This window comes from Astyanax mexicanus, chromosome 19 (genome assembly GCF_023375975.1).
Source record: "Astyanax mexicanus isolate ESR-SI-001 chromosome 19, AstMex3_surface, whole genome shotgun sequence".
Taxonomy (NCBI): domain Eukaryota; kingdom Metazoa; phylum Chordata; class Actinopteri; order Characiformes; family Acestrorhamphidae; genus Astyanax; species Astyanax mexicanus.
The window spans coordinates 21,113,897-21,138,604 of record NC_064426.1 but is presented as its reverse complement, the minus strand read 5'-3'; the positions used below and the strand labels follow the sequence as shown (position 1 = coordinate 21,138,604).

General features: G+C 39.3%; 1 protein-coding gene across 2 annotated transcripts; it reads right to left on the bottom strand.

Annotated features, from left to right (window-relative positions):
• Positions 1-2,154: 2,154 nt before the first annotated feature.
• On the bottom strand, positions 2,155-19,273 carry LOC103035120 (glial fibrillary acidic protein). 2 transcript variants are annotated; one of them, XM_007251110.4, is made up of 9 exons: positions 18,682-19,269; positions 13,814-13,874; positions 13,569-13,664; positions 12,792-12,953; positions 12,329-12,454; positions 7,172-7,392; positions 6,234-6,277; positions 4,831-4,916; positions 2,155-4,567 (listed from the first exon to the last, which is right to left on the bottom strand). In XM_007251110.4, exons 1-9 carry the CDS (start codon positions 19,179-19,181, stop codon positions 4,526-4,528), a joined length of 1,338 nt encoding a protein of 445 aa, XP_007251172.1. In that variant the 5' UTR covers positions 19,182-19,269; the 3' UTR covers positions 2,155-4,525. The 2 variants fall into 2 exon arrangements, with proteins under 2 accessions (XP_007251172.1, XP_049323947.1); XM_049467990.1 differs by lacking the exon at positions 4,831-4,916 and having other exon boundaries at positions 18,682-19,273.
• Positions 19,274-24,708: the final 5,435 nt, after the last annotated feature.

Here is a 24,708-nt window from a genome sequence, read left to right as displayed (position 1 = left end):
TCGCTAATGAGCACTAATGTGCTCAAAATGGCCCCTGAAATATAAAGAACTTGGATGTAATGTCTGTTTTTTAAAGGGTGTTAAGTGTATTTTACACATTAGTGTAAACATAAATGTATTGCATGACAGAGTATTAATAGAATATATGACCTTCAGTCTCTCTGCTGAGTAGATCAGAGGGTGTGTGGAGGAGTAAATGTAGAGTTTTTCTTTTTAATCTAGCCCACTGTCTGTCTACAGTAATCACTCAGCCCCTTAGACAGTGTGTACTGTTCCCTCAAACACAGCGTGCAATACACACCCTGTCACTGTCCCTCGTCACACACCACACCACTCAAACACAATGACCCCCTGACATGTGTCTGCTCTCTGTACACCAACATCATACGCGACAGATAGACCCACTGTCAGTTTCTATTACTCTCACCATATTATACACCTCAATACTATAATAAACTTACTATTACTCTATTTACTGTTATACTGACTTTAACTCTATTACACACACCTTTACTCTGATATACTCGCATTGACTATTTTACTTACCCTCTCCCTATTACATTAAACTTACTATTACTGTAAATACTGTTATAATGAAATTTTAACAGTTTTTCCAAACACCCTTCAGACTGGGTGACACGGGGCATAATTTGCCCCAATAAATCGCTTTTTCCACCGTTATTAAGGCTCAAAATAGCTCCACACCTCCTTGCTAGTATCTGGAGAGCCCTGACATTTAAAACGAGGCATTAATTAACTTAAAAAGTGCACAAGAACCTTATTTAAAATCTCTGTTTACGTCCCATAATGCGAGATTCAGCTCCAAGTGCCGCCATTACTGAACTGATCATCAAAGGTAAGTACTTTTTATCATATTTTGCTACACCAAAAGTCCATTTTAATATTATATTAAACTCCTTTACTGTAATCACTTAGTCATAATTACTGTACTTATGACTTTAACTCTATTAGACTCACTGTAACTCTGTTATATTTACTATTACCCTCTCTATTACAAATACCTTTTCTCTTTTATATTCACACTCTTATTACACTCATTTTAACTCTATTACATTTAGCATCTCTCTAGTTTATTCACACTTTTATTATACTCACTTTATTACAATCACTGTAACTCTTACACTTACCCCATATCTATTATATTCTATTATATACTCTGTTACACTTAATTTAACTCCATCTTATATTTACTCTTTTTTCACATTTACTCCCCTATTTACACAGTCAATTACCCAACCCACTAATTAGGACTTTCCCTATTATTAGTGATGCCCCAACACCAGGAGGGTGAAGACTAGCACATCTCTCCTCCGATACATGTGAAGTCAGACTCCGCCTCTTTTTGAACTGCTGCTGATGCAGCATTGCCGAGTAGCATCACAGCGCGCGACTCGGTTTCAATACATCAGCTCACAGATGCCTTGTGCTAATCGACATCACCCTTTGGAGTGATGTGGGAAGAGAGCGCCATCTACCCACCCAGAGAAAGCAAGGCCAATTGTGCTCTCTCAGGGCTCCGGTAGAGCTGGCAAGCTATATGAACAGGATTCAAACCAGCAATCTCCTGATCATAGTGGCAGCGCTTAGCCCGCTGGACCACTCGGAGCCCCATATTCACTCTTTTTATGCTCGCTTTATCTCTATTAAACTTACTCTATTTCGCCTACCCACTCGCTATTATATTTAACTCCTTTACTGTAATTAGTTATACTGACTTCAACTCTGTTACATTCAACTTAACTCTCACTTGAACTATGTTATACTTAATTTATATCTATTACACTCACCATCTTTCTATTACATTCACCCTCTCTGTCACACTTATGTTAGGTATATTGCAGGGTTTAATAGATTTAAACTGACGTCATCTCTGTTACCCATTCTTTAACTCTATTGCACTTAATTTAGCTATATTACAGTTTTACTCTGTTACACTAATTATATTTCTAGTAGTATTTTGCACTGACTTTAACTATATTACACTGACTTTAACAGTATTAAACTGATTTTATCTGTTTAGCAGTATTAAACACTTGTTTCAGTGGCTTTAATTCTCACTTGCCCTCACTTTAAATCTTTATTTTTACACCACTCTAAATTCAAATGCAAAACAATCCACACCAGTCAAACCAATCAAACGAGTGATTTATTTTATTAATGCAGCTGATAGTAGTCACAGCAGTTGTTTGAGATACTAAACACATGTCTAGAAGTCATTATCTAGTTTTAGACTTTTATGAACATACAACTCAGTGCTAAAAGACAGTATTATTTCTTAGGGGCCTGATGGAACTCTGGATATGACACGAACAACAGGACAATGCAACAAAGAGTCACACAGACTGTCCGACAGATGAGCGTCGAGCACTATTAAGAGTGCAGAAAGGTCAGTGTAAAGGTCAGTGTACTTGCGGTAATAGCTGATTAACAAAGCGGATTTTACTCCTGCCGACAAGGCCTGCTGTTAAAATACCACCTTCCTTCAGTTCTGCTAGTGTAGAGACCCCCCCCCCCACACACACACACACTTAAACACACTGCTATCTTTAAAGCTCACATCTCTGTGCTCACTCAATCACTCAGACACCTTGACTATAAGTGAGTGAGTGAGTGAGCGTGTGTGTGTGTGTGTGTGTGTGTGTGTGCGTTGGTTTCTGCACATAGCAATACATGAATATAATACACTGAATCAGTCAGCTGCATTAAATTGTAATTTTAGACAGGATATTGAAATAGTGTTTACATATCAACAAATAATTAGTTCCATTCAGTGCAGGACTACATTTAAATGAATATTTAACAAACTTAATTCCGTTTCTATTCAAAAGAATGAGGAAGTGAGTGGGTCAAGGTCAACAACGTGCACAAGCATCCATCCTCATAGCACCTCTAGCATATTCACCTCACTAAATCTCTCTCAAATTACGTGTCCAGTTTCCAACATCCACCTCCGTTTTAGCACCACTGACCTCTGCTCCTGCTATACCTACCCGCTGACCATTCACTTACTCAAACAACTACATTTCTCAGTCTAATTCCTCTCTAGCAGACACTATAAACAAAAAATCTATCAAAAGAAAAATTATAACTGGCGATAAAAACTATGCTACTCTTAACAACTTAAGAAACTACATTTTCCTGCCTGCCCTCTGGCCAACTGTGTTTTAAACGTCATTTCTGCCTTGAGTAGAAATGTAAACTGACCTGTGATCCCTTATATTGGGCACAGTCAGTGTCATACTTTTACTATATATTTCCCATTCCTTTTGTCTAGCTATTTAAAGAAAGAGAATGGCTTTTATTTTGCTTGTAAATGATGTTAATATTAAGTAAATCAACAGATGAAGGGCCTGAACTAGGGCCTGACTTCATATATTGTTTGTCAGATGAAATCAAACAATATTAACATCAGATTGGTCTGATTACAAAGCAATTTGTGAGTTAACTCAACTTGTGAGTTCTTAAATTTAGTCAGCAACATACAGTACATTGATTTGAGCCCCCAAAACAACTGAAATATATATAATAGCTCCTCCCCCACATCTGTTTACTCATCTGCAGGTTAAAACCCATCTGATCACATCCCCAAACTGAGAGGCTTTTGGCAGTGAAACACTAATACTTTGTAATGATTGATCTCCTCATGCTTGATGAGCAGCAGTTAGCAGTTAGACTGTAGGGCCACCCTGGAGCTGTGAAACAACACTGTATTAAAACACAATACTTAGTAGATTTACCTTTCTGTTCTTTCTTGGTGACAGAAGTGTAAACAAAACAAAGTACATGGTTTTACAGTTCTCAAGTGGTGCGACTGTCTAACTGCCTGCTTGGCAAGAGACACAGAAGATGTATAAATCCCTTCAACAACACCGTCCTCTGTGGTCAGGAGTCGGATAATAGGATGGCCTCATCTATTGTATAGGGGGATTTGTGACCTGCAAATGGGAGCCACAGGAGTCTGACATTTTGAAGTTTATTAAATTCATGTTTTTGAGGCTCAACTCATTTTCTATTGATGGTCAAACTGAATAAATGATTTAGGAGAATGTTGAATAAAATATGTTGTGTTAACTCAATAAAATTGCTCTGAAACCTTTTACATTCTACTGCATAATTTACATTAGACTGTAGTAATTGTACTAGTTTACTTCTCAACACACAGTTAAAAACATCACATTCCAGTGGATTTGTTAACTCAAACTGATATGATTAGCCGTGAAAATTTAGCATGAGAAATATTCTGTAGATTTAAAATCAATGAAATCAGCTCAGATTAGAGTTTAGTGAAGTGTTTATAGCTCCTTAACATCAGTATTGGTATCAGTGGCAACATTTTCAGATTAGTCAGCCCCTAGAGTGACCCCCGAGCGATGAAGATGGGGGGATGAGCTGAGATCAGTGTCTGGAAGCATTAGGGTGGATATGATGGTGAGGGACACTGAAGGCTAGCTCGTGTCAGGCCTCTCTCTCCTCGTCATTGCCATTAGCTCCAGCAGCTGTGAGATCATGGCAGGTCCTTCCTCTCCGTGGTCGACTCTTTTATAATCTGAAAGAGAGACACATGTGAGTTTAATCAGAGCAGACAGCAGGGGAGCACCAACCAGCAGCACAACTCATTCGACAAGCGAAATGCTCACGCTGAGGGACCTGATATACAGCCCTCTGGTGGTGATGATTTGTAAGTACATTTCTCTGTTTTCAGGCACTTTTATTATTATTATAGGTCTGATCTCTTCCAGTTAGTACCTCCTGCTGGTCTTTTTGTGTATTTTCCTGTGATAATTACAGCTTTATTACAGGTCTAATTACCTCTCCATCACGGGTTTCAACAGTTCGGACAACAATGCTCCTCTTCACATGAGCCTCTGGGGTCAGTTTGGTGTCCATGCTGGTTTCTGAAACCAAACACAGAAATAAATTAAGTACATTAAGATAAATAACCAATTATTAATGAATGCAGTGCTACCAGTGAACTTTATTTAAAAAAGACTACCTTGTGCTTCCACTCACTGGCCACTTCTGACTAAATTTATTAGAAACACTTAATATGTGATTCCTCTCACTGGCCACTTTATTAGAAACGCCTACTTAATTTGTGCTTCCACTCACTGGCCACTTTATTAGAAACATATATTTAATTTGTGCTTCCACTTACTGGTCACTTTATTAGAAACACGTACTGAATTTGTGCTTACACTCACTGGCCACTTTATTAGAAACACCTACTTAATGTGTGATTCCACTAACCGGCCACTTTATTACTAACACCTACTTAATTTGTGCTTCCACTCATTGGCCACTTTATTAGAAACACCTACTTAATATTGCTTCCACTCACTGGCCACTATATTGGAAACATCTATTTAATTTGTGCTTCCACTTACTGGCCACTTTATTAGAAACACCTACTTAATGTGTGCTTCTACTCAGTGGCCACTTTCTTAAAAACACCTACTTAATGTGTGCTTCTACTCACTGGCCACTTTATTGAAAACACCTACTTAATTTGTGTTTCCACTCACTGGCCACTTAATTAAAACCCCCTACACTGTGCTTCCATAGGTTGGACACTTAGAAACACCTACATCAGCGGTGTCCATCCCTTTCTTGTTGAGGGCCAGATACAGAAATATATATGTGCAGTCACTGGCCACAAACTATGTAATAAAACAAATAATGAAATATACTTCTTATAATAATACATTTTCTTGATTACTATCATTTACACATAATTTTACTTAAGTTACTATCTTTATCTATCTTTGACAGTGTTGTGTAAACTAAGATTTTTCTAAAATGTCTCTTAGTATTTTGCTCCTTCATTACGGCAACTGATTCTTGACAAATTAAACATCTTCTGCATTCGTCTATTTTCTGTTTCTTTGAAGTTGCCATGTTCTCCCAAAAAGTACATTAATGTAAGCATAATGAATGAAGGAAAGGAGATGAGGAGAGTTTTAAAATGGGTTTATGTGATAGCGACACCCAGTGTTCAAATTTTGAATCTCACTTCATAGAAACCTGCTTAATAGTGGGCCAACTTTCAGTTTATTTCTAAAATACCTCGCAGGGGTACTACATTATGCTTCTAAATGCTGGCCACTTTTTAGAAGACCCTGATAGATGGTCAGAGACAGCTGAATAGCAACAGATTGGCATTATGGCCAGGTAAAGTGTAATTAGAAGGTCATTGTAGCACTGTGTTCACTCACCTCTGAACTGCAGGTTAGCAAAACTCTGCACAGGAACTGTGATCCTGAGAACAAAACACACATTTACTAAAGAGACCCTCATTCAAGTTCACATTTAACACTTTGTGATTTTGCATTGATTTTTTTAGGATCATAATGATTTACAAATCTCATAGACCCATATTTAATAGAACACATATCAGATGTTGAAAGTGAGACATTTTACCATTTCAGGAAAAAAAAAACATTAACTTATTTAGAATTTGATAACAGCAACAAAAAGCTGTGTACAAATGTAAGTGATAAGAAAATAAAAACAAATGCATTTAAAATACATAATATCATCAATATATTCAAAAAAATCTGGAAAAAAATCCCAGTGCACAATTGACAAGGCCAGCTGTCAGTACTGGATGCTGGTGATCTTCGGGCCCTCAGTTGGCACTGCTTTAAAACACAGGCATGACTCTCTACTGGAAATCACTGCATGGGCTCTGGAACACTTCCATAAGTCACTGTCTGTGAACACAGTTCACTATGCAGTCCACAAATTAGAGTGTATCATGCTACGGAGAAGCAACATGTCAACACCACCCAGAAACAACATTTATTTACTACGTTCATTTAAAAATTACCATTTTGATTCACCTGGCCACAGAACAAATTTTTTCACTTTCCATTTTCAGTCTATTTTAAATGATTAGTACCACTTACATTTCCAGCATTGTGTTGCCCTGTCCCAACTTTTCTAAGATGTGTGATCATCAAGTTTTAAATGTTATTTATAAAATGGTCTCACTTTTAACATCTGATATTTGTTTTGATCCTTTCAAAATTCTCATATATGAATTGTACCATAGTTATTTTTTTATGGTCACTGTAAACAACCATGTAAATAACTGGTTTGGTTATGTCATCTGTTCTCTCCTTCCTGAGTCTCCCATCTCCTCCTCGCTCACCTGCTCTCCTCGCCCTCCAGGAGTTTTCTGTAGGTGGCAATTTCTATATCCAGGGCCAGTTTGACATTGAGCAGATCCTGGTACTCCTGCAGATGTCGAGCCATCTCCTCCTTCAGCGTCTGGATCTCATCCTCCAGACGCACCACTGTGTCCTGATACGCTGCTGTCTCAATGGAGAACCGCTCCTCCATCTCACGCAGCTGACGCTCCAAAGACTCGTTCTACAGAGAGGGGGTAAAAAGATGGTTAAAAAAGACCAATTCTTGAAGAGGGATTTCAAGACACAGAGATGGATTTCCCATTCTATATTTCCACATAATATATTACCCTATACTACTCTATACTCCCCTGTACACCTATACTACTCTATACACCATACTATTCTATATTACCCTATACACCCTATACTACACTTCCCAATTCTACTCTATACTTCCCTATACTCCCTTTACAGCCCTAAACTCTCCATATAGCCTATATTCCCTTTTTACTACCCTATACTCACACCCAATACTTCCTGTATTACTTTTTACTACTGTATATTTCCTTTACTCTGTATACTACTCTATATTCCCTATAGTACCATATACTACCCTATACTCACACCCAATACTCCCCATACTTCCTTTAACTACTTTATACTCCCCTATACTCTCTTTACTACTATCCTGTACTCTGTATACCAGCCTATACTACCCTATACGCTCTATACCCTTTTGCTGCCCTATGTTCCATTATACACCCTATACTAACCTATATTCCCTATAGTACTGTGTACTCACCCAATACTATCTTATACTCACCTATAATGTCTATAGTACAATATACTCCCTTTACTACCCTATACTCTCTATACCTCTATACTAGCCTATACTTCCTTTACTACCCAATAAGCTCTATGCTCTCTTTTACTGCCCTGTAGTTCTTTACACTCCCAATACTACCCTATACTTACACCCAATACTCCCTATTCTACCTTATACTTCCATGTACTTTCTATACTACCCTATATTCCCTTTCTTTACAGTGTATACTACCCTATACTTCCTTTATTACCCAGTACTCACTATACTCTTTTTTACTGCCCTATACTCTTCTAATCTCCCTATACTACCCTATATTCCAATAGTTACATATAGTATCCTATACTCTTACTCAATAATCTATAGATTACCTTTATACCCTATACTACATATACTCTCTATAATACCATATACTGCATTTAATACTACATTTACATTTAACTATACAACATTTATTACCCTATACTCTGTATACTTACTTTTACTACTCTACACTCCTCTATACCCCCTATACTACCCTATATTGCCTATCCTATGACACTGGATATCTTAAGTTTTACATATAGCAAAATGACCATTGAGGGCTTAAACTGAACAATAACTAAACAATAATTCACTTCCAGACTTTTGTTTTCATTATTTGGGTTCCATTTGAAAACATCAAATGCAGAAAAAAAATGTTAAAAAAAAAAGCACCTGTTATATTTGGAGTTTACAGTGCAATGTGTGTATAGATGTTGGTGATGAAAAATCAGTCCTTCTCTACATTTCCTGCAGGGTCTTGACAAACAAATTACAAAAATTGGAAAAGATACAAGAAAGCACTAAGAAACTACATAGCATTATATTAGGTGTCCACTAGGCGTCTCCAAAGAGTTTAAAACCTCTCCAGAGGGCTCCTAACCTCTCTAAATATAAAGAAGAAACAACAAGAGTTTGTAATATTTTTTGTTTGTTTTATGATAGAACAAATTATAATATTCAAAGTAATATTAATATTTTTTTAATAATATGACACACAAAGTCACACGTGTGTGCGCTGTGTGCGGCCTGAAATTCATGGGGGGGCAAAGCCAGTCAGGGCAAATTATGGCTGCGTCCAGAAACTTTTGCTACTCCTTCTCTCCTACTCCTCCTTTCCTACTCCTCCTCTCCTACCCCGGAAGAAGGTGGAGGAATCGGGGAGAGGAGAGGAGGAGGAGGAATGGAGGGAAGGAGCTGTAATTGGGGAAATGGGACAGCTGATCCCTTTTAGATAGGATGTTGACTACCGTTGAACTGAGCCAATCACAACGCTCACTTTCAGCACGTTTCAGAACATTACTATCACACACAGTTAAAAATTCAGATATTCCAATAAAATCCTGTTTACTCCCAGCCGCATTTTTGGCCGCATCTCTGGCCAGTGACTCTGGCAGCCCTGTCTGACCTCAGCCTTATGAGGGATTCAGTTTCCTCATCAGTCCCTAAGTTAAAATAAATAAGTAAATAAATGAATTAATTAAAATTATATATATATATATATATATATATATATATATATATATATATATATATATATATATATATATTATAAATAATATATGTTTTTATATGTATAACATGATACACATAGGGTCATAAATATAGTTTTACTGAGCATACAGTTTATCTAAACTATAAATTATATTACTGCTTTACTGGCTGTTTAATTAGATAAGGAACCTAGTTAATTAATATGTTTATGACGTATATTTGGGCGTTGCCTTCCCCATTTTCGCGTGCTCTGTGGGCGTGAATGCAGTGATGTCATTGGAAAATCCTTAAAAGTCTTCCGGAGTAGGATACACTGATGTAACCTCCGTTGGAAGCCTACTACAGGTGGATTTTAAGTGGCTTCTTTCGTCTCCTACGGTATTCGGACAAGCGGCAAGATGGCGTCACGAAATCGGTTTCCGGGTCACGGAGGAGAGGAGGAGGATCGGTAGGAAAAAGGAGACACTTTTGGGGTTTCTGGACGCAGCCACTGTGTGTCGCTAGGAGCTTGAGAATATTACTTTCCGGTTGCGCTGAAAATAAACGCATGTTTGTAACGAGAAGCGAGCAGGCGAATAAAGGACTTTTTGGATATTTTATCTGCGGTTCAGTGCTGAATTGTGGATGCTGTCATAGTAAGTGAATTGTCTATAATAAAATCTGATGTTATTTTACATACGAATAATATTTTATAAGGTAATAAGTTGTTCCCCATGTAAATAATGTGAAAAACAGGCTGTTAGTCAGTTGGAGATTTTATGGTAGATGGCTGGTTTCATGTAGATGGATGAAAATTTGCATGCAGGTAGTCATAGTAGTACTAAGAAATATGAGTCGGTTAGTTGGTCGGTGTGTTTAGAATATTTGACGCTTTTAAGCATTTTACTTTACATAGTCAGAACTGGCCCGGCGGCGGGCCCGCTAGAGGGCGCTTCTGCAGTAACAGGCTGTAGTACCTTGTACTCACCACTAACTTCCTATAATATCTTTTACTACCGTATATTAGCCTAAACCAGGGGTGTCCAAACTAGGGCCCGCTGGCCATTTGCGGCCCGTTTCCTTTTTTGGAGCGGCCCGCGAGGTATTTTAGAAATAGAATGAAAGTTGGCTCGCTGTTAAGCAGGTTTTTATAATGTGAGATTCAAAGTTTAAAAGCTAGGTGTCAGAAACGGGCCAAAGAGTCTAAAAACGGAAAGGGTGCCCATTTCTAGCGCAGAAAAACGGGCCAAAGAGTCTAAAAGCGGAGAGGGTGCGCATTTCTAGCGCAGAAAAACGGGCCAAAGAGTCTAAAAGTTGCCGTAATTAAGGAGTTTAATATTAAGAGACATCATGAAATTAAACATCAATTTGAAAAATCTTAGTTTAGACAACACTGTCAAAGATAAAGATAGTAAGTCAAGTAAAATGGTGTGTAAATGAAATGGCCCGTGACTTCAAATATATTTCTCCTTCTGGCCCCCAACAAAAAAAGTTTGGACACCCCTGGCCTAAACCATCTATAGTACAATATACTCCATTTACTACCCTATACTCTCTATACCTCTATACCAGCCTATACTTCTTTAACTACCCTATATGCTCTGTACTCTCTTTTACTGCCCTATCTTTAATTACACTCCATATACTACACTATACTCACACCCTATACTACCTTATATTCCCCTATACTTTCTATACTACTAGTCTCTTTCTTCACACTGTGTACAGCCATATACTCCCTTTAATACCATATATTCCCTATACTCCCTATACACCCAATACTCCCTAAACTACATTATATTACCATATACTGTCCATAGTACAATATACTCCCTTTACTACCCTATACTCTCTATACTAGCAGATACACTGTTTACCACTCTATATGCTCTGTACTCTGTTTTTACTGCCCTATGTTTATTTACACTCCATATACTACCCTATACTCACACCTAAAACTACCCATACCTTATATTTCCTTATACTTTCTATACTACCATATAGTCTCTTTCTTTACACTGCATACATACCTATACTCCCTTTAATGTCCTATACTCTCTATTCCACCCTATACTCCCTTTACTACCCTAAACACTCTATATTATACTATACTCTCTATACTACACTATACTCTCTTTACTACCCTATGCTCTGTATACTCACTTTTACTCCTCTATACTCCCTATATTACCACATAATTACACCTGGTACTCCCTATACAACCCATACTACTCTTTTACACCCTTTACTACACTATACTCTCTATACTACCCAATACTCCATTTACAATCCTATACTTTGACTGACTTATACTCTATCTCCTACACTACCCTATACTAGAATTTCCCCTCGGGATCAATAAAGTATCTATTTATACTTCCAATACTACCTCTCAATATTTCCCTACACTCCCTATCTAGTTTATATAAATCAGTGGTGATTCTCAGTTTTTATGAGTGTGCAGTGACTAGAAATAACTGGCCGTACATACGGTAAGATCATGACACAGCATTTCAAAGGATGCTTTCGACATTTTGAAATGCCAAATCTAAAGTTAATCTGAGAAATGGCTCTACAGTGCTCCTCCGGAAATGTCTGGTGCCTTTTCACACAGAGAAAGAGATAGAAATGAAAGGTAAAGAAAACGTGTGGTTTCTTACACTGTAGCAATAACAAAGGATAGAAGAACAGACAAAAACATACTGTGTGTAGATACATTTATATCTGTTCAGAATCATGGAACATGGTCCACAACGTATGCAGAACAAAAGTAATTAACCTGCATTAAATTCTAGATTTGTGTGTGGCTTCACAATTTAGAGCTTAGTATGTTGTTTTAATGTGAAAGTTATAAACTTACAGTTCCTCGCAGGGACTCAAGATCGCAGGTCAGGGCCTGTATCTGTCGACGATAATCATTGGCTTCCTGCTTTGCCTGCCTTAGACTTTCAGCGTTCCTGTTGGCTGCGTCTGTCAGATCCGCAAACTGTGGAAAGCAATGCGACAAGAAATTATCAGCACAATCAAAAAAAGCATCATTGCATGTGTGTTGCTGTCAGACAAAATCTCCAAAATGACATTTTTTTCAGGGAGAGAAAAAGCCTTCTTAACTTTCAATGAAAGAACATTTTGAAACACTTTACTTTAAGTATTTTTGGAGCATTTATATTGGTCCATTTAGCATCTCACTTTGACAAATGTCCTTGTTAGCTACATTAGCTATACTGTGTTTTTGTGTGTGTGTGTGTGTGTGTGTGTGTGTGTGTGTGTGTGTGTGTGTGTGTGTGTGTGTGTGTGAGTGTGTGTGTGTGTGTGTGTCTGACCTTTGAGCGGTACCACTCCTCAGTCTCCTGCATGTTAGAAGAGGCCATGGCCTCATACTGCACTCTGATATCCCTCAGAGCAGCAGTCAGGTCAGGTTTGGACACATCCAGATCCACATGAACCTGCTGAGCCATCAGCTGCTCCTGCAGCTCCTTCATCTCCTACAGAGAGAGGGAAAGAGAGAGAGAGAGAGAGAGAGAGAGAGAGAGAGAGAGGGGTACAGAGTATAAATGGTACAATAATGAAGTTACAAGGAAAAATGGGACTATATATTTTTTATATATATTTTCTAAATATTTATTTATAAAAAAGATTGGAACTAGATGTCTAAAGGGCTAAAAGCCTCTAAACTCATATACAGAAAAATATTACAAAAAGTAAATGATTGTGAAAATGGAGATCTGATGCCTTAGCTACTGACCACTTTGCCAGTTTAGGGCTGAACGGTTCTGAGCAGAGGATGCAACCATTACAATGGCTATTCCACCCAGACACAATTCGGAACAGAAAACTTACTTGACACAGATGACATGTCTCTCCAAACCATCACTGACCATCAGTAAATTTTGTATTTTATTTGAAAATGGAGGAAGAGAGACAGCATCATCATCATCTGTTGGTGTTGGTCCACTGTGTTATATCGAGTCTAAAATCAGTGCAGTGTTTTTCCATAAAATTTACCTTTCACCTGGCACCCTGCCCATACTGCCAACGTAAACAATAAAATAAAATAAATAAACCGTGTAAATAAAAGTGGATAATGAGGGATAATTCACCTCCTCATGAACTTTCTTCAGAAAGTTGATCTCATCCTGTAGAGCTTCAATCTTCCTCTCCAACTGAACCCTGTTCATAGCTGCCTCGTCCACATCCTGACAGAGAGAGAGAGAGAGAGAGAGAGAGAGAGAGAGAGAAACAGACTGAATCTAAGTGTAAAGCTTGCTCTCAGTGGTTGTTATGGACACAAGGCCTTTTGTAGGATCAGGTTGTTTTATCAGGTGTGTGTGTGTGTGTGTGTTACCTGTCTAAATCCATTCAGGTTGTTGTCAGCCTCCTGCCTCAGTGCAGTCTCATCCTGAAGTCTGAAACACACAGAAAGAGAGGGTCATCACCAGGAGTCTGTATGATAATCCACCCAAGCAACATCATAGTAATAAAATATTTTATTTATCTATGTATTTATTTATTTACTTCAAGTTTATTTTACTGCAGACAGTAAAATAAGTAAAATAAGTCTGGTCAACTTCATTTTATTCATTCTAATACACTCATTCCTGCATAAAAATGTGATTTCAAACAGGTAATCCTAATCTTAATTTGATATAAAAGTAGTAACTACAAAATGCCGAGTCTTTAAGGAGCAAATACAGTCAGAGGATCTCCAGTTTTTTAAGAAATGTTTAAAAATGTTACAAAAAAAATGAAAAACAATGTTCCTTAAAAATATTGAAAATACTGAAAGGGATATGTTGTCCTCTACAGTGCATTAAACTATTTTCAATGCATAATTATTCAAGAAATTGGGAGGTCTCTCAATGCATAAAGTGCAAAGGCACAAGCCTATAGTGAAAACCCATGATCGCTGATCCCACAGACAGCAATGCATCAAGAACTATTTTTTTTTAAATAATTGTTATCACTAGCTGATGCTACCACCTGGACCAGTTACAAATTCCACCTAAAACTTTATGCACAAAACTGACTGTCTATTATACCACAGTTAGTTTCGACCCTGCAATGTGATTGGCTGAGAGGCATTCTGTGAGTGCCGTTATCAGCTGGTAATGCACTGTAACCAAAGCTCTCCATGTATTACATGTAATAGGTACCCTAGGTACAGAGCAGCTACAAACAGAGCAGCAATGGAACTATTTTAACTCACAGAGTTTTTATAACCAAACTGATCGTATTGTCCTCTTTAACTCAAAATCTTTCAATAAACAGCGATAATGAAACTGTGGTATAATCGCAATAATACATTTATTGCTTAATTAGTGTCATGAAACATGAATCATGAGCACAAAGCCAGTTTATCAGCAACAAGTTTAAAAGCCAAGGTTTGACATGGTATGGGTTTTGTCAGTACATTTCTGTAACGGCAGCATTAATGCAGAATAAAGTATGTTGAGATCTTACAGCAACTTGTGATGCCTTCATATGCTGCCTTTAGTCTTTACCAGGGACTTTAATGCATTCTTCAACAAGACAATGCTAAACCACACGCTGTGCACATTAAGAAGCCTAGCTGCAGAGGAAGAGGGTACGCGTACTGGACTGGCCAGTGTACAGTCCTGACTTGTCCCCAATACAGAATATGTGGTAAATGTTCTATGACCCCAAAAACACCTAAAACTAGGGGTGTGATGAGAACTCGTGGCACGAGATCTCGCGAGATTAAACGTGACGATATTTCTCGTCAATATTTAACCTGTCTCGCTGGGAAAAAAATAGTTTAGTGGGGACTTTTTAAGCGGGATCTGGCAACACAGCAGGAGTGCAACTACGTACTGTGGTGTATGCAAACGTAGGGGGGGAGGGGGTGGAGGAGATACATTCTGTCATTACTAGCCCACCGCGCTCCGCAAAACCAGCAAGCTGATTGGCTGTTTCTCCTGAGAACAAAAATTATTTGGGGCTTTCATTTGGCGCCCCCTTTAGTGCAGCGCCCCTATGCGTTGCATAGGCTGCATACCCCTTTTTTAAGTTGTATATCTGGCTGCATTTTGGCTCCAGTGGAAACAATAAACGGTAACAGAGTGACCAACAAGACACAAACCAAATATAAATACTGTAAGTAAATCCTACACGTGACTGTTTCATAGGCAGTTGTACTAATCCCTTAGCTCTGTACTGTGTTTAAAAACATGTTCTGTCTCTGTTTGCACTTCAAGCATAATCTTAATATGACTGGTTATGGTTATGCATAGTTAAATTACAAGAGATTTATGAGAAAAAAAACACAAACCATAGTCTTAATATGACTGGTTGTGGCTTGCACTTATTGTTTGCACTATATAAGTTTTATTTTTATTTTTTATTCTTATTCTTATTTCTATTTCTTATAAAATCAATATTTGAGAGAAACCAGTCTGTTAAGTTTGCGTTATATAATTTTGTCAAATAAAACTCTAGTTTTCAAGCCATTTTTCATTTTTGAGGTTTTCTTTAAAATTTTATTTTTAAATCTCGTCTCGTCTCGTTCTCATGAACCCAATATCGTGTCTCGTCTTGTCTCGTGATATTATTGTCTCGTCACACCACTACCTAAAACACTTCATTGCTTGGTACCATGTGGTACCATTCTAGCTTTTAGTTTGTTTTGCTGGCCTGCAGGAATGTGTGTATATTAATAAATGAATAGCACAATACTAACCATTAAACTAGGAACTAAAATTAAGATTTTTGGCCGAAATCTAAACCAAACAAAAGGAAACATTTTTCCAAAGCCAAATACTGAATATGCTTTTTGGCAGGTTCCTATTACATTTACTACTGTCTTTTTTTTTAAAGTTGGCAAACATTTTTAGTATACCAGCAGGCAAACCAATAAAGCACAGTACATTTACCTCAGCAGTGCAATTTTAGTCATATATTTACCTCAGAACAATCCTAATGAATCCAAAGTTTCAGTGTACCCCTACATTAGACTCTACTAATTCACGTTTAAAAGTCATACATTGAATTACAACGGCTGCTCAAGTTAATCCATATTACAGCAAAGTCCAACAATAGGTTAAAATCATAAGGATATGGTCAGAGAAAGATCTCATCCACATTTAATACAAGTAGAAACAGAACGTGTTCAAATTTCTTTAGTCAAATTGTAAAAAAATATATATATATATTTTTGACAGAAAATGAGAATGGGCTGAAATAACAAAAAAGATGCAGAGCTTTCAGATGCAAAGACAACTTATTCATATTCATAAAGTTTTAAGAGTTCAGAAATCAATATTTGGTGGAATAACCCTGGTTTTTAATCCCAGTTTTTATGCATCTTGGCCTTTTCTCCTCCACCAGTCTTACACACTGCTTTTGGATAGTGCCACTCCTGGTGTGCAAATTCAATCAGTTCAGCTTGGTTTGATGGCTTGTGATCATCCATGTTCCCCTTGATTATATTCCAGAGGTTTTTAATTTGGTAAAATCATGATTTTTAAGTAGTCTTTTTATTTTTTTTCCATAGCTGCATATATAAATGGACAATTCTCGATCAAAATTTTGATTTTTTTTTTTTGATTTACATAACAACTTTAGTTTTTTATTTGTAATCAGACAGCTCCATTTAAAGTGATACACATTTTTTTACGAATAGTAAGTAGCCTCTTTTAACCTTATATGCAACTTTTTTGGAAAACGCATTAGAACAGTAATTTGAATAATTCACAAATTCACTAAAATAAGCAGGCATGGTCTAAAAGTAAGAGTTATGGGCTTGGGACCAGTATGTTGCCAGTTCTATTCCCTGGTCTGGCAGGGATTGGTAATTAAGGCTTAACAACAACAGCGCTAAATGTGACGTATAAACCTGGTCAGGTTGTTAGCTACATTAGCCTTATAGCTCTAAAAAAGGAGGAAGGTTCAGATAACTTCTGTCTGGTTTGAGAGAAAACAGGTTTCTGGTGGTGGTTGGGGCATGGCTAATGCTAACACGCCTACTGTGAGTCAGCAGCTAATTGTTTAGGAGACATTTGGTTAAAAAATGTTTTTTTCCAGGACAAAAAGACATCTGCACAGCACTTTTAAGGGTTTAGCAGAGGAACTATTGTGTCCTTCCCTGCCCCCACTTTTCCCGCCTCTGGAAAGAGGAGGGATAAAGAAGAAGAAACTCATGCTGGAAAAGAAAGGCAAGTGAATATGAATGAATGAATAAATTAATGGATGCCTGGATGGATGGGTGGATGGATGAAAATCCTTGCAAGAATTCTGCCATTACGAAGCTATAAATCCGCATGCACTCAATCAGAGTATCAGAATTTATAGCTGAAATAATGCCCAGCCTATATATGGTTGCCTCTCAGCCCACCCGTTGCTGTGGCAACTTTCAGGCACAATTCAAAGAGCTCCATTTGAATAGTCGCATTTCTTTGGCATCCCTGCTGACCTCAGAGAATTCCTTTACAATCCATCCATCTGCCACCCTTAAAGCTCCCCTGGTTTTTTGAGTATTGGCTTGGATTAGAGCCATGACTGAGCGCACAGAAATGCACCGTAAGTTTAGCTTGAAGCAAACTTGTACAGACTAAAGTTTAGGACAAACAAGAAGATATGTAGCAACATTTGGACTCTAAGGTGTTTGGACACTTTAACCATTTGTCTGTCCAATAAGCTTGTGTATACTGCTTGTATGAACTCTGAAGCATACAAATGTATTTTGGATGCAGGTAAACCCTCAAAAACTTCATTTTGAAAAAAAATGTGTCTTCCAAACAAACAGTAATAAAACACAATTTTCTTTCCTAACAAAATTTTCTTTCCAAAAAGTTTCCGAGGCCACTGTTTATATAGTATAAAACAGGGGTTCTTAACCTTTTTCTCTCTGTGACCCCCTTCAACCCCCTAAGGACTATGTCAGGACCTGCTTGTGGGTCGCAACCCCTGGGTTAAGAACCTGATATTAATTCAAATATTGAAATAAAACAAAATCAAAGTACAAATTCAACTCTATTTCTGTGTTCTTCCCCCATTTTATTCCTCTCTTACCAATTGTTACATGTTTGTCGGATGTTCTTTTTCTAAATTAGGTAATTAATTTAATAGTAAGCCCTTACTTGTTGAAGTGAGCCTGTCAGAACAGGGAAAACTAGAGCACTGCTAAAGCTAAAGGTCCTCCAGGACTACAATTGGCCTTCAACTAATTAACTATACAGTCGACTAAGCTCATCCTACCTCTGTTTGAGTGTGACCAGATCAGCCGCCAGGTTGTCCCTCTCAATCTCCAGCCTGGCCTTCCCTGCATTGAGGCCGTCCACCTGCCTCCGCAGCTCCCTCAGCTCCTCCTGGTAGATGTCCCCCAGGCGGCTGGGCTCTTTTCCCCGCAGCTGGTTCAGCTCGGCCACCAGCATCTTATTCTGCTGCTCCAGGAAGCGCACCTTCTCAATGTAGCTGGCAAAGCGGTCGTTCAGCCCCATCATCTCCACCTTCTCGTTGGTGCGAGTCTCCCGGTACTGTGCCTTCAGCAGAGAATCGGCCGAGAAGTCCAGCCGCTCGCCACCGAGGGACAGCCGGGAGGTGGACAGGGCTCCCGGGCTGGACAGGGTCAGGTGGCGAGGGGTGCTGTGGAGGGACAGGCGGCCAGTGCTTAGGCGGCTGGACAGGGCAGGGGACCCGGTGGAGCCCTGAGGCCCGAAGCGCTTGCGGTAAGAAGAGAGAACACGCTGGCTCTCCATGTTGGGGCAAATGGGGTTGAACACCAGGGAAAGAAGGCTTTTATATTGAGAGAGAGTGTGAGGGAGAGGGTGAGGGAGAGCGAGGGAGTGAGGGACTGAGTGAGAGGGTCCAGTGGGAGGGATGGAGGAGGTGGAGGAAGGGGTAGAGAGAGGGCATAGAGGGAGAGAGTGAAAAGGAGGGGTGTGAGGGGTGGACAGGGTGTGTGTGTATTGTTTGTGGCGTCTCCTGACCTGTTCCTTTTCTCTCTTTCTCAGTCTCCGGGGTGTGTGTGGTGAACTGGGGGCTACATTCAGTCACAGAAAATCTATTCATCTCTGATGGAGAGCAAAAAAGAGAGAGGGAGGGAGGGAGGGAGGCCGGGAGGGAGAGAAAGAGAATGTCAATTGTATTTGTCTCTTTTTACCTCCTGCTGGTGAGCTCCTTGATTGCACCACAGAGAGAAAGAGAGAGTGAGAGATATATGGGTGAACAAGGAAAACTCTTTTCTCTGAGTGTTTAAGTACGTCTCACCCCGCACCAAAGTTACACTCACTTTTGGCTGCATCTGAGTCACCGATGGTCTCTTACTTCTGTCTGGGTCTTTTCTCTGTGGAAGTTTAATGATGTCACGGACCAGTGGTGCGATTACGTAATGTGTTGATTAAAAAGAGTGTGTGACAGACTGGCCGGCAGCGAGTCTGAGTCGGCTCTCTTCATTGTGCTAATCTGGAAACATCATGCAGAAGAAAGTGCTGTTAAAATTCCACATTCACTGTAAGACATGACTTTAAATTGAATTTCTACAATCCCAAATCAGAAACAAAGTTGGAATGGTGTGAAGATGTAAAGTTCCAAAAAAGGTGTTTATTTTACATACTTTGACTTTGGTTTAATTGCAGACTGTATGAACCCAATAAAGTTTCTAATGTAGCCATTCCTTCTCACAACGCTTACAATGTATTTTAGCACCAAGGATACAAGGTAATGGAGTGTTTCAAGTGGTAATTTGTCCCAGTTTTCCAGCAAACATGTCTTACGGTCTGCAGCAGTACAGGGTCATCATGGTTGCAATAAGGGATAGGTCAGGACTGCAGTTAGTCTTGTCCAGTACCTGTGCCTTTGTAATCTGTGCAGCATGTGGTCTTGCATTATCTGGTTAAAAATGCATGGACAACCCTGGAAAAGACGTCGCCTTGGAGCATGTCACTTTAAAAGTGCTTTCACACCTGGTCTGGACTTTCAGACTTTTCAATTTGGTCCAAACTAAGGTAGAAGGCTTTGGACCAAAGCACCAGAGTTTGGTCTGATCAAAGCACTTTTCTAGTTGATTGAGACAAACTTTAAAGAAACCAGAGGAAAAAACAATTGATGTTCTGCTGAAATCCAACTCCCCTTGGCATGCAAGCATGTTGTGCAGCAGTATGGACACAAACATTTAGACTGTGAATGTAGTACAACATGTGGTGTGTGGTGGTATCAGCAGTTGCTAAATATGGCAATCCTTTGGAACCTTCGGCAACTCCTTTGAAGCTTGTTGCTGCTAGTCACAACCTTCCGTGGATTTTCTCTCTTCACCTGGAACGATCTGAAAGTAATAATTCAAGACACGCAATTTTTGGTCATGCTTGCTGGCTCATCCCATTGTTTTGTTGTATCCCTCTTAGTTGACAGGCATCTTTGTCCAGGTACTATTACAGGAGGAACTGAAAAGGTCCAGATCTTTCTCATGGCATAGCTGCCAACTCCAACATTACCTCTGCCCAACACATCCTACTGGTCAGTAGTTCCTACACCTGGGACGTTAGGTTAGTCTAAATCTCTGTTGCAGCACCTTCTTTGCTTTCAAAACCGTGATCTCCTCTATGATGAATTTCAATTCATTGCAAGTGTTTCACAGTTTTCTCAGAGATTGCTACACCTGAAATGGGAAAACAGGACTGGTCCCTTGACTGGGTTGAATGGCTAACACCATCAGGGACTTTGACACTGGATGAATGCCATGAAAGTGCATCCTCTCTGCTTCTACAGCTCTGTTAAGACCATATGCCTCCAAACACTTACTCATTGATGACTGGTAAGTCATCCTTAAAGGAATAGGGCAAGCACTATTCTTCCACTGCACAAAGTGACACCACATTTCACCCCTTGGTTTTTGTCCAAGACTGATGAATCTTCAGACCTTTCTCTTCTCCCCTTACAGATCTTGCCACATGAACATTTGATACTCATCAGACATTCATTTGCAAGAAACTGTTTGCGAGAGATTTTAGCTGCGTTACAAAATGCCTAGGCTGCAGCTGAGTTAGGCTGCACCTCTTAGCCGCTACCTTACTGATGACTGCTCCAAACTGAGGGACCCTTCATTGTTCGGAAAGATTTGAAGAATGCAACTGATGCGTTCTTTGCGGCTTTTGGTTACCAAAGTGTGCAAAATTAAAAGATAATGAAGCCTTCGGAGAAGAGTTCATTTTGAAGGAATAAAAAATAAAAAAGAACACGATTTTGCACCACACGGTTATCTGATGTTCACGAGTGGCATCAAGAAGAAGCTTGTGTGACCAACAGGCTACAGTTTTACCAAGAACCCAGTCTACCTTGACTGCATCCTAGCATTGGAATGAAGGTTTTCTGTTTCTAACCCTGGGCTCCTTGTAGGTGAATGTTTTTAGTCATGGCCTGGCAGAGAAATACACAGAGAAATGACAGAGAAACACTGTTATAGGGGATTCTTTCAATCCAAGCTTTTTCCACACATTAAGTGTTATTTGGTCTGCCAAGCCTCAGAACTCAGTAATTTGGCAACATGGGGTCAAACCTCAGCTTTCGTCCTAGCTTTAATCGGGATGTCAGGACTCTGAAGCCTCCACACTAAATTGCTTGTCTCTTCCTCTCTACAGTGATGACAAGTGCATTGTAAACTTGACAGAGGTACTGCTTGGTCTGTGCCAGTTGCTAACCAAATCTAAGAAGTTGCTTGTTGCTCGTTTTCCATTTAAAAAGGCACAACACAGTTATCTCCAGCAAGGCTCCAGCAACGCAATGTCTTTATCGACTCTGAAAACCTAGCTGCGGGAACTTCAGTCAATTTGGGATTTTTTTGTTCCCTTGTTCTCTCATTCCCTCTTTGGCTGATCAAGCAAAAACATCTGCCAGTGTAAGAAAGACTGTTGACTAAAGCACAGTCATGCCATGCATCTATAATAGGTTATTTTTCCCCATGAATCCTGGATGGCAGGACCCTTCTCCCTTGATCTCATGCCAGCTCTGAGCACAGTGCACTGAGGCACTGAACTATGCAGCTTGGCTGGGATTTCAGAAAAGTGTTGAGCATGGCTTCCAAGGGTCACTGGGTCCAAGCAGGTGCATGCTGGCCTTTGGTCTCTAAATCCAAGACTACACAACGTGACAATCAGGCCACATTTAAAGATATTTCACTCCTCCCAGCTATGGCAAAAAAGTGTCCTGTTTTAAAATGAGTATCAGAAAGGTTATAGTAACTAAGGTAATTATTCTGGGGAGCAGAGAAGCATTTCATAGAATGCTAACCATGTTGAATTCTGAAGATGATGGGCAACAACAGAAAAAGACCACACTGAGATACATTTCTATTAAGAACGCTGAAGCTACCATAGGCACAGACTTGTGGAAAGTTGAAGACTTGGCAAACTGTGGCATGAAGACTGAAGACAAGGTCTGATGAATCTTGATTTCTGCTAAAACAGCCAGGTGGTGGCGTAAGACCTCCCTTATATTAACAGTCCAGGCTGACGGATGTGGTATAAAGAAGTGAAAATTTTCTTGGCATACTTTAGGCTAATTAATACCAATTCATTATCACTCAAATGTAACAGAATATTTGAATATTGATGCTGACCATGTGCATCCCTTCATGGCCACAATTTTCCCCCAACAAAAAGGCTTCGTCCTGTATGATGATGCACCATATCACAAAGCAAATGTCACCATCAAACCGGTTTTAACCGGTTTCCAAAGGTTTCTTCAGTCACAAGACCTAAACTTTGTTGAATATCTTTGAGATATGACAGAGGAGGAGATGTGTAGCTTGAAAATACTTTTTTTGCAGAAAAAGTGTAATCAATTAATGTCATCATGAACCAGAATCTCAAAAGAAAAGACTTCTTGTCAACTTCTTGCAGAATACAGGCTATGATAAACTGAGATTGTTTTAAGCAAAGGAAAAGTGCTTGGTGAGTGTAAACATTAAAACAGTTTTTAAAAATCATAGAGAACAGTAATTCAGAGCGCAGGCTGCACTAGCTATGTTGGCAAAAGGCTGATAGATGCCATTCCATAACTTGCCAAGTGAGCCCTCAACAAATATCTAGCAGGTTTGATATCTGGACCAGTCAATAACTCTAAATTTGATAGTATGCAAAATGTTGTGACTGGAAGTTAGCGCAGTGACTAGCTACAGCCAATGAGAGCATAAAACATGGAGTGAGTTCTGATGAGATAAACCACACTACGAGCTATGAGAGAGCGAGAGATAGAGAGAGAGAGAGAAAGAAAGAGAGAGAAAGGGAGACACAGGCTCAGGCCACTGGACCATCCGCCTGGGTGAACGCATCATGCTCTCTGCTCTCATTGTCTTGTCAGTTTAACAGGAGATGAGGTCACCAAATGCCACCACAAATGACTGGAAGGCTGGATGTGTTTACAGGGACATTCAGGTCTGGTGGCGATGCTGGCGGGAGGTCTTGGATCAGAAGGGTGTGAAGAGAGATTCACACACCAGAGAACTCTGTAGTTCTGTAATTACAGGCTGTAGTCCTTCTGTTTCTTTGCATATGTCATTATCCTTCTTTCACCCTATGGTGGTGTGTTAGCAGTGTCCTTATGCGCTTACTTGCATGAGTGGGTCAGACACAGCAGTGTTGCTGGAACTGATAGTGAAGGTGATGAAAAGATGATCATCCATGCGACACCATAGCCTGTGCAAGTATGCCAGCTGATCTGACTATAAGAGCTACAGCTAAAAAGGAGCTAACAGCTCTGTTTCTGTTCACTCTGTTTACAGAGCTAGTTAGCATTAGCTATCTTGTGTAAGTAACTGTAGGTTTAAATCATATCTCTGGTTGAGTCTATGCACTTTACCAAGATTTTAAATATATACTAAGGAAGCACGGTTTGGCAAGGCAGCACAGAACTCGACAGCTATCCGTCGCATCCACGGTAAGGGGGAGGGGCTTCATAACATTAATAACATTTTTCGGCCGTAGGGCCGCTCAAGTCTGGCGTTAAGTGAAGTTTAAGGTTTAACTTTACCTAGAACTCAATGCTATATCTATATAACTAAGGATGTAAAAAAGTGTCCTTTTAGTTTTAGAGCTGTACAATTGACTGTGGAGGAAGGCAGGTAGGTGTTATCTGCTGCAGTGCTATTAGCCAATCAGAGGTCATATATATTTGCATGCATTAATATTTGGAGCAAGAGCCAAATCCTGTATTTCTTCAGAGACCTCTAATTCAATAAAAGAGACCTTAAAAGACCTTAAAAGCTAAACCTGGATAGACAAAGCTAAAACT

Excerpts from the sequence above, each read along its gene's own strand:
- LOC103035120 (XM_007251110.4), bottom strand. The coding sequence starts at position 19,181 with ATGGAGAGCCAGCGTGTTCTCTCTTCTTACCGCAAGCGCTTCGGGCCT. Across the intron at positions 13,665-13,813 it reads ACCTGAATGGATTTAGACAG|GATGTGGACGAGGCAGCTAT; the intron begins GTAACACACACA and ends TCTCTCTGTCAG. Across the intron at positions 12,954-13,568 it reads TGAAGAAAGTTCATGAGGAG|GAGATGAAGGAGCTGCAGGA; the intron begins GTGAATTATCCC and ends CTCTCTCTGTAG.